This window comes from Phoxinus phoxinus, assembly GCF_949152265.1.
Source record: "Phoxinus phoxinus genome assembly, chromosome: 15".
Lineage (NCBI taxonomy): Eukaryota > Metazoa > Chordata > Actinopteri > Cypriniformes > Leuciscidae > Phoxinus > Phoxinus phoxinus.
This window is the reverse complement of record NC_136890.1, coordinates 16,072,339-16,082,830: the sequence shown is the minus strand read 5'-3', so window position 1 is coordinate 16,082,830 and position 10,492 is coordinate 16,072,339. Positions and strand designations below refer to the sequence as shown.

General features: G+C 36.2%; 1 protein-coding gene across 2 annotated transcripts; it reads left to right on the top strand.

Annotated features, from left to right (window-relative positions):
- Nucleotides 1-28: 28 nt before the first annotated feature.
- stx2b (syntaxin 2b) lies at nt 29-9,037 on the top strand. Of its 2 annotated transcripts, XM_079637993.1 has the most exons (11): nt 29-794; nt 1,016-1,096; nt 2,206-2,305; nt 3,982-4,056; nt 4,164-4,231; nt 4,332-4,440; nt 5,908-5,981; nt 6,649-6,786; nt 7,186-7,296; nt 7,943-8,094; nt 8,296-9,037. In XM_079637993.1, the coding sequence occupies exons 1-10, from the start codon at nt 765-767 to the stop codon at nt 8,078-8,080; spliced, it is 924 nt and encodes a 307-aa protein (XP_079494119.1). In that variant the 5' UTR covers nt 29-764; the 3' UTR covers nt 8,081-8,094; nt 8,296-9,037. The 2 variants fall into 2 exon arrangements, with proteins under 2 accessions (XP_079494119.1, XP_079494118.1); XM_079637992.1 differs by lacking the exon at nt 7,943-8,094 and having other exon boundaries at nt 303-794; nt 8,296-8,931.
- Nucleotides 9,038-10,492: the final 1,455 nt, after the last annotated feature.

Below are 10,492 nucleotides of genomic sequence, written 5' to 3'. Positions count from 1 at the left end.
CACTTCTAACGGTTTACTATGAGTAACTTAACTGCAGGCGGCGCATGGAGGAGGCACGGCAAACCCAATCCTCCATCGAGTCGCATAGAAATCTTATTTATCTTACAATTTTTATCTTAATGCAGACATCGACACATTCAAAGTAATTTATTGAATGAATATCTAAGAAGAATGAGCGTTGACAGGTTAATTGACCCTATAAAGACTAAATTAATTAGGGAACGAAAATGGTTTTGATTAGGTCTTTTTGCCGAGTGCTGAGGAAAATAACAGACCCCACGTGACAGCGTCATACATGAGCTACTTCGTCAGGACTAAAAACTTACACCTGAAGAATGACAATGAGAATCGTAATATGCATTTAATTCAAACACAGCAAATAGTAAAGAAATAAATAAGTAATAAAATAAACATGACAACGCATTGATGTTTCTATGGTTACTACCACCGTGTTTCGTGTAGCTGCGCCCATAATCTCATCTAAACGCGCAGAGAAGAAGAACAGAGAGCATGAGTTAAAAGGATGGCAACCAAACAAACACGCACCACTTCATTACTGGATTAACTTTGAACGTTAAAGTCTTATTTATAAGCGTTTATTGACAAGTTACTAACTCCAAAGGTTAATTCATGTACTTTATCCGATACACTTTAGTTTGTCGTGATCTAGTTAGGACTTGCAATGGACTTTAACGCGCGCGGACCGCGACGGATGTGTAACGTTACAATCAACAGAGGATAAACGACGGATCAACGACATTGTTATGAGGGACAGACTGGCTGATTTAAATGCGGTAAGTGGATTGATAATTAACCAGTTAGACTAACTAATTGTTAACAGAGTCAATAATATATGGAGATCAATGTGTTTTTAGTAACAAGTAACGTTACCACATAAAACTACACATTTGGGGGGCAACTTTCTCCATTGTTTATGTTTTCTTCTCAAGTTTGTGTCAGTGTATTGGTCTTCCTCCTCCGCCGTGCTCATCTGTGTATTTGTGCTTTGTTTTAGGGCAGGCAAAGTGCCAGTGAAGATGGGGGTGTCATTGTGTCCATGGAGAGAGATGACTTCATGCGGAACTTTTTCAGAAAGGTACAGATATTCATCTTTATGATAGGTTCTCCTCATCTGTACACTGCATATTTGTTAAGGACAGTAAACTGCATTACAATTCGGGCCGAATGAATCGATTATTATCATCCGATAATTGTTTTATGTTATTGTTCATCAACAATAAATGCCAGATATTTCAAATGTGTTATTTTAGTATTGTTCATTTCATAATATTTTAAATTAACTTATTCATGCAATATTTGTATTTTATTAAAGCTTTATTTCAGTAGCATTAGTTACTACTTTAGTTAACATGAATTATGAATTAACCATACTTTATTAAATTAATGTTCATTTCAACATACTAATACATTATTACAGTCAAAAGTTGTATTTGTTATCATTAATTAATGCACTGTGAACATGAGCAAACAATGAACGACAGTATTTTTTATTAACTAACAGTAACAAAGATGAATAAATAGCCTACCCTAACAATGTTTTGTTCATTGTTAGTTCATGTTAGTTAAGTGTTGTAAAGTGTTACCTTTTATTTCATTTATCAAAAACTGTTTTTAATAGTTTTAGTTTTGTAGTAACACCACTGAAATCTACACTGTTTAAATGCATAAATTAACTAATTCATTTTAAAACCATTAGAAATAGTTTTAAATCGTGTAGCAATTTATTTCGATAGTCTACTTTATACCTTCTACTAACAATAAGTAACTTGCTACTACATGTCAAATACCAGTCATTACAGTATTAGTAGACTTAATATCTGCTACAGTAAACTCTTTATTTTGATGGTCCCTCAACAGACATTCTACTGACTATAGTAACTTTGCAAGTACATGACAACTTATTCTACTGACCCTAACTTAACAGTCTACTATTGATACTCTAATTATAGTTAGTAGAAAATGGACTGTCAAAATAAATTTCCACCTTAAATTGTACCACTGATATTAGGTATCACACACTCATAATAGACAGTATTACGTTTATAGAAAATAAATTGAATTACAAATATGTTGCAACATGCATTGCATACCCAGCAGTTCACGTCTAGAAGCCCACTGAAGTGCACACTAAATCATTAATGAAACCTTAAGGTTTGTGTTGAACTATGTTTTGCTTTATTTCAGGTGGAGGAGGTCAGAGGTGTCATCGATAAGATCTCCTCCTTAGTGAATGAGGTGAAGAACAAACATAGTGTGATCCTTTCAGCCCCCAACCCTGATGAAAGTAAGTCACCCTTACTCAAAGACTGAAATTTGAGCAAATGAAACAAGTAAGAACTAGTTTTTGGGTGATTTATGAACTGTCACTATTGAGCCTTTGAGCAAGGCACTTAACCCCAGTTTGCTCCAGTGAGAGCAGTAAGGGGCCGTACACACACAACACATTTTTCCATTCCACTGCACTCCGTTTCTTTCACTTTCCCTTGTCCATGTAAACGTAGCTACTGTTTTAACCACAAAATGTGTGAATGGCCCCTACCAAGCCGTACCGAACTATACCATGCAGTGGAAAAGCGCCGTGAAAGGCTTTTGCACTATATTTAACTCTGGTTTTATCTTTTTTTTAACCTAGTTAAGCAATGTTTAACCTTTATTTAAAAAAGTGGGCTAAAATGGGTTAATATGACACTGAGGCTAGTTTACACTGATCTAATTTGAGTTTCAGCCTCTTTGTTGTATTACCCAATAAATGACGATGACTTTGCGTCACACTGCTGTTGTCTTTGTCTGAACCCACTTTAATTTTTTCCGTCATTCAAATCCATGCACACACGCGCACACACACAAACAAAAACAACAACAACTGATGCTCAGGGTTCGGTCATGAACAAATAAACTATTTTATAACCCTTTGTCCCAGCGGCACATAGCCTTATAACAGGAAAATACCATGGGCTTCCTCTGCTGGAAATAGGCCTATCACATCACATTACTCTATACAAGTACACCTCTGGAGCAGCCAGGAAAAACATTTCTAGCATGCGCACACATATTTATAGGTAATTTTTTTTGTAATGTCTTGGCAGTGTTCATGGGGGTGAATGGCGTCTGCTCACAATGACCAAATGTATAGAAAATAATAATAAAAATGGGGAAAAGAGACCATTTAAAATGTACTATAGGGAGTCAAGTTTGGGCATGCAAGGAATCATGGTTTCCCCCATCCATTCTTAATTTTAAGTCAGTGTGTTGAGGTTAGTTTTGGCTGTTACTTGCAGGGCATGTATAGGACATGCAGGCAGGAATGTGAGATTGAGATAAAGACATTGCAAGCGTGTGAGTGTTTCTGCAACGAACTCTGTGCTCTGTTTTTCTTCCACACACACACACGTGTTATATCGCGGAAATGTATAAAGTTGATAGTAAAATTGAATGATCTGTTTGAGGATTGTGATATTTCACCTACTTAAGAGCGAGCATAGCCATCTACAGTCACTCTTCATCTGTATACCTGCCTGCATTTTATATTCTTCTCATATATAACTCACCACAGTGTTTTTCCAACATGTCACATAATGTAACTAGTGCTAGACAGGGGCATAATTTTTTCCAAAACGGGTTGTTAAAAAAATAAAAACACTAACTTTGATAGCCAGTGGTTTATTTAATAGTCTATTATCTGTGAGTTGTATATCAAGTGAACGTCAGGCCATGAAATATCAAGAAGGAGCCTTTGCATTTATTTGATCAACATATATTAAAACAGTAATATAGTAAAACAGTTATTTACTGTATGTATCAACATACAGTAAAACAGAAAGTACAAGAATTGCATTTATTTTAAATAGAATCTTTTGTAACATTATAAATCTCTTTACTGTCACTTTTGATCAACTTAATGCATCCTTGTTGAATACATTTATTAATTTATCTTATCCCAAAATATGACTTTTCTATCAGAAACAAAAGAAGAGCTGGAACAACTCACAGTGGAAATCAAGAAACATGCCAACTTTGTCCGGACCAGCCTCAAATGTGAGTTTGATGTCGAGCGGCTTCTGTCTGTTGATGATAGTAAAGCAGAGATCACCAATGCACTTGAAAAAGGAAATAAATAAGTTTTGATCTATTTTTCTCTTCAGCAATGCAAAAGAATCTACCTCCAGATGAGCAGGAAAATGCAGTGGATGCACGCATTCAGAAAACACAAGTGAGAAATGTCTCTCTCCTTTAAAATCCTACCAATCCTGTAGTAGGCATATTTTCATCCCAAACTGATGTATTGCTCTTATTGTTTTTTTTTTTTTTAGTACACTAACTTGTCACGTAAGTTTGTGGAGGCGATGACACAATATAATGAAACCCAAGTGTCCTTCAGAGAGAAGAGCAAAAGCAGGATTCAGAGACAGCTGGAGATCAGTGAGTCACACATGTGGACCTTCATACATCCGCAAACACACGATACCTGTAGATTATTGACAGTTGACAGGTTTCCACTTAAAATGATGACCATAAGTATATATTTTCATGCACACACTGTATATTGATAAAAAAGGCCCACTTATTCCCTCTGAGAAAGCATAGGCGCTGCTTTGTTTACGGTTTGCATATCTGCAGTCCTAGTTTCGGTTTCACCTTTTGAACGATGTATATAGATATATAAAATATAATATATTGAAAGCTGCTGATATAGACTGTTATTCCCTTACACGCAGGCGCAGAATGCATGTGCTAGCTGACTGTCAGCTGTAGTGTTTGTTTTTTGGTCACAGTCAGCTTTTGTCACCAGTCACCACTAGCACTTTGACGTCACCTGGGTGTGTCATTGTCTTTAAACGGTGTTTGCTAGTGATGAACCATATTAGGCCGGTAATAGAGATTTTAAAAACGTATCAGTGTTGGTTGATATTATATATATATATATATATATATAATATAAACTATGAATGAATAGCTATTATTTAATAGTTATTCATTTAATCATTTATTATTAACGTGAAAATTATATATAAAATGTAGTCTTTAGCCAACCTTATAATGAATATCAATGTTTCATACTGCACATAATGTTGTGGTGCTTAAATACACTTGTAGCATTTTAAAATGATTAATTTATTTGTATATTATTTAGGCAAAATAGTACCGGTAATAGAATTTGGTCCAGTAAGGGCAAATTTTTTTGCCTAGTGTGTGCGTGTGAGCGCGCGCAAGAAACAGTATGTGTGCGTGTATTAATGAGGTACTTTCTTTGCTTTACGACACGTGAAACGGAGCGGTTTGTCACCAGAGACTGTAAGGCGAGTGTTACCTGGGCAACAGGCCTCCAGAGATCCTGCTGTACCTCTGCACAGTGGGCCAGGAGCAGAATGTCATGTGATAGTGTAGTGAGTCACAAGTCATGTGACTGTTGTATTCACATGAAGACCCAGTTACCTCAACTTTGCATTTGAAAAAATTAAATACATGAGAAAGGTTTTGTTTTGCTAGAGGACTTTATTTCAACGCTTTATGTATTTGTTTTGTGCTATTTGAAGTCAGTATTTGAGGTCCAATTAGTATGTTGTGAGATATTTATATAAGTATGAATACATGCACTGGTCCACTGCTAATTTTTTTAATGAGTGTGTATTTTTCCAGTGGCCTTTGCATTGATGGTTTCAACCATTGTAAAGTTCCTTCTCGTTTTCCCAGCTGAATCAATATAGCTAGTCCCCAACGCAGGCTTAGCATGACCACACACACATCGCAGCTATTTATCCATTGAGAAATGACAAATTCACACACAGGCAGCCATTTATCAAACATATAATGGCCTAAACAGGATCGTCCAGTTCGTGAGAAGAGTGCTGTTTTTTTCTGATCTATTACACTCTCTCAATATTGTAGCTGGAAGAATTACAACTAATGAGGAATTGGAAGAGATGCTGGAGACTGGAAACCCTTCCATTTTCACCTCTGATGTGAGTTTGCTTCCGAAAATGCTTATATTATATGCTATAGGCTAAAGGAAGCAATGTTCAAATACTGCAGCTCTCATCCAGAGCCAATTTCCTTTGGCCTCTCATCTTACTGTTTTTGTGATATGACATGAGAGAATAATCTTTTCAACAATTATGCAGAATTAGCACTCTCTGCTGGCTGTTTCTCTGCATTCTGTGTAATGGTCTGTTTAAAGCAGGGATGTCCAATCCTGCTCCTGGAGGGTCACTGTCCTGCAAAGTTTAGCTCTAATCTCAATTAAACACACCTGAATACTCAAGGTCTTGCTTTAAACTTCCAGGCAGGTGTGTTGAGGCAAGTTGGAGCTAAACTCTGCAAGACAGTGGCCCTCCAGGACAGAGGGACAGCTCACCCAAAAATACTAATTCTGTCATCATTAACTACATTAATCATGTAGTTTTAAACCCATATTTCTAACATGGATTACTAACTGAGACATTTTTAACTACATTCTTTTTTTCTAAGCAATTACACTTCCATTCAAAAGTTTAGTGTTGATAATATGTTTTTAACATGAGGGTGAGTAAATGATGACACAATTGGGTGATCTGTCCCTTTAATGTTCATGCAGTGTTGTCACTGTTTTTAAGTCCCTTGAGGCTGTTAAAAGATATCCTTCGATTTCAGATCATCTCCGACTCTAAGATAACTCGACAGGCCCTCAACGAGATCGAGTCTAGACATAAAGACATCTTGCGGCTGGAATCCAGCATTAAAGAGCTACATGACATGTTTGTAGACATGGCCATGCTTGTTGAGACCCAGGTACAGTATACAGTAATCGCTCATCTTTATTGTTGTTTGTTCACTTATTTAGTTAACCTTTATTTAACCAGGCTTATTTAACCAGTTCTTATTTTCAACAACAGCCTGGCAGGAGAGTTAAAATCTCCTGGAATACATGCAAACATACATTGCCATGCACACACATATACATTCAATTAAAACATTTACAGGCTGTGATAAAAAAAACACTCCCTATTAGTTTTTTTAATATATGTCTCTAATTTCAATGACTTTTGTAGCACATTCCAATCATTTGGAGCAGCAAAACCAAAAGCGGAAAGACCATAAACAGTTTTCTTATTAGTTAGCATATTGGTTTACTTGTTATTAGCACTTGTAGTGCATTCATTCATTGATACACTCATTTATGTTGTACAGGGTGAGATGATTGACAACATTGAAAAGAATGTCAACAATGCAGTAGAATACGTCGACCATGCTAAAGTGGAGACCAAGAAAGCTGTCAGGTACCAGACACAGGCCCGCAGGGTAAGAGAAGAAAACCACACAGTTCTCCATAGAGAAACTGATTAGCTCTGCGATTAAAGGCTGGAATGCTCTACACAGCACAACTTGAACATTTTAAAACACTAGACATCACACATTTGCCAACTTTGTAAATGGTTACAGAAAAAATTTGGCATCATACACTAAACATCTGAGGATCATAACCTTCAAGTTGTTCCAAACACAACAAACTCGACAGAAACATGTGCCTTGTTACTAGGAGACACGACAAACGCAAACAATAATGTGTTTGAAAATCAGCTTAAAATATCAAACAAACAGTCTTAATGCTAAAAGAGGCTTTGTCCATCATACACTACATGATTGTATGCGAAATCTGTCAACTCCCACTGCCCAAAATCTGCAGGCTGGCTCTGACTTCCGGCAACTAGCGGCGACTCCTCCAGACATTAAATCGTGGCAAAACCCATGTAGTGTATTCCAGCCTTAAGAAGCCACATTATCCTCCGGTTTCACAGAAAAAATTTAAGCCTAGTCCCAGACTAAAATGCATGTTTGAGCTGTTTTAACTGAAAGCATATATCACTGCTATTGTTTTGTCTCAAGATGCACACCAGTAATGTTGTTTTCATTCATTATTATAATACTTTCTTTTTGTCTCGTACAGAAATACATGATTCTTGCTCTTATTGTTTTGTCCGTGCTTGGTGTGGTCGCACTGATCGTTGGCTTGTCTGTGGGCCTGTCTGCTAAAACCACGACTAACTCCGCCTCCTCCAGCTCTAATGCAGCCAATCCTGTCTAAGCATGGTTCCCAAGGTAACCGCCAGTGCCCAATCACTAACAATCTCATCTAGCCTACTTTCACTTTCTTGAATAACAAATTCATTTTAAAGGGTTTAAAGTGACTTTTAACAAATTTATTTACTTTTAACAAATTGCAAAAAAAGGTCAATTTACATTTTAGTAATTTTATACATACTGATACTTTTTCTCTGTTGTTTTTTATCTGTGTCATAGAAACTGGTCTATGTTGGCATTTGTGGAGCCGTGTGCATCTTCATTAGTTTTTTTGTCCTGCTGCATACAACGCTCTTGATTTTATTACCAGTGAATTGTGTAAAAAAAAAATCCAATGAATTGTGGTCAAAGACTTTGCTCTGACTTGTATGCCTTGCCATTTTACTATAGCAACCAGAGGTAATTTTCTGTCTTCTTATTTATTCAATGCTGGTAAGTCAATTTTGCACAATTGAGTAATGTTTTCTAATATTACAATATGTAACTTTGGGTACTTCATTCTTTGGGAGGTCTGACTGACGATGTGGAGTTAAATGCAATCCAATAAAGTGCACTTAAGATATGCTTTAATAAACAAATAAACATGAAACCGTATTATATTCAAGAGTCACAAGTTCAAAATAATTAGTTTCAGCTTTTACACAATGGTTTGACTGTTCGACATGACAGTTGTCTCCACACAATATGATGTCAGATCTGTGAACAATGTTACAAAACAAGTTTTAATCACTTAATGTTTTTCTTTTTTTTTGTCTCTTGCATATGACTGTATCCGAAAGGAATGTTACCATATAGTCAAACGCTCACAAAGTATATTGTAAAATAAACGAGTTGCTCACTCTGCTCAAAACTGTCATACTTTATCCTTCTGTTATTAGTGAATGTTCATCACATTCAATTGTGTTCAAAAGTTTGTACTGCTATTCAGCAAGGATGCATTTAATCTTTTCTGTCTCTTTTGATCATTTACATAACAAATATTTAGCTTTCTATTCATACTGAAACTTTAATATTGATCATATTTAGAAATGTTTCTTGAGGACAAAATCCGACTATTAGAATGATTTCTGAAGGATCATGTGACACTGAAGACCGGAGTAATAATGCTGAAAATTCAGCTTTGACATCACAGGAATAAATTACATTTTAAATTATATTGAAAAAAAAAAAAAAAATTATTACTGTTTTTACTGTATTTTTAATCAAATAAATGCAGTCTTCGTGAGCATAAAAGTCTCCTTTAAAAAAATCTTACAGGCCACAAACTGTTTAATGGTAGTTAAATATCGCTTTCTCTAAAAAGCATAAGCTTCATTATTTACATTCTCTTCTTTTGCCTGGTATTGACCAACTGATAATTCCATATCCAGAATGTCTATACCGTTGTTTTAATGAGAAGTCCTCAACACTCTGTTGATGACATCATCCTCACCGTTACCATGAGAACCTCAGTATGTGTGACAAAGCTGAAGCAGGTGCATATATTAAAGCTCATGGGATTTTACCCTGGACGCATAGCAGCTGGGGAACCCACTCACACACATTAGACACTCTAGATGCTGTCTGTGAAATCCATATGCACACACACAGCATGATGAAAGCTGAATAAATGCCTCTCGTGACATGACACTTTCAGGACATCATATCTCTGCTATTGGGCTGTGAGTGGGCAGAAGCACAGACATTATGTAACTCAAATGTTCCTGCTTCAGAGACAGTAAAGAGAGCATCCACACACACACACACACGCATGCATGCATGAGAGAGAGCCAGTGAGAAGTAAATACATGAAAATCTCACCTGACCTGGTTAGGGTGAGTGAATAAAAAGATGAAGCTGAAAGAAGAGACAGTGTTTGTGACGGTGATGAGACAGTCAGTGCTCCTCTCTCATTCTCTGTGTGAGTCACTGGAGCTGCAGCGTACTGTACTGGAAACCACAGGGAAGGACCATTAGGAAAACGTGAGTTCATTAAAGGTATGAATGAGGATTTGCATTTAAACCCCTTTGAGAGGTTGATTTTCTGTTGAATGAATCCAATAGGCTATCAAATGCTGCGTAAAATATACACTTAAAAAATAAACGTTCTTTATTGGGATCTATGGTTCCATACGAGGAACCTTTAAACATCCATGGAAACTTTTCATTGGATAAAACGTTCTTTATAGTGGGAAAAGGTTCTTGAGATGAAATTGCATTTCACACTAAGAAAATAAGTGGTTATTTTAAGAACTTTTCACTGAATGGTTCTTTGGGGAACCAAAAATTGTTATACTATGGCATAACTGAAAAAAAAAAACTTTTGGAAACTTTATTTTTAAGAGTGTAGCCTTGATTATTATGTTTGACGTTTTAATTTCATTTGAAGTTTAAGAATAATACCAGTCTCGTGTGCAACTATTAAAATGAATTGCGG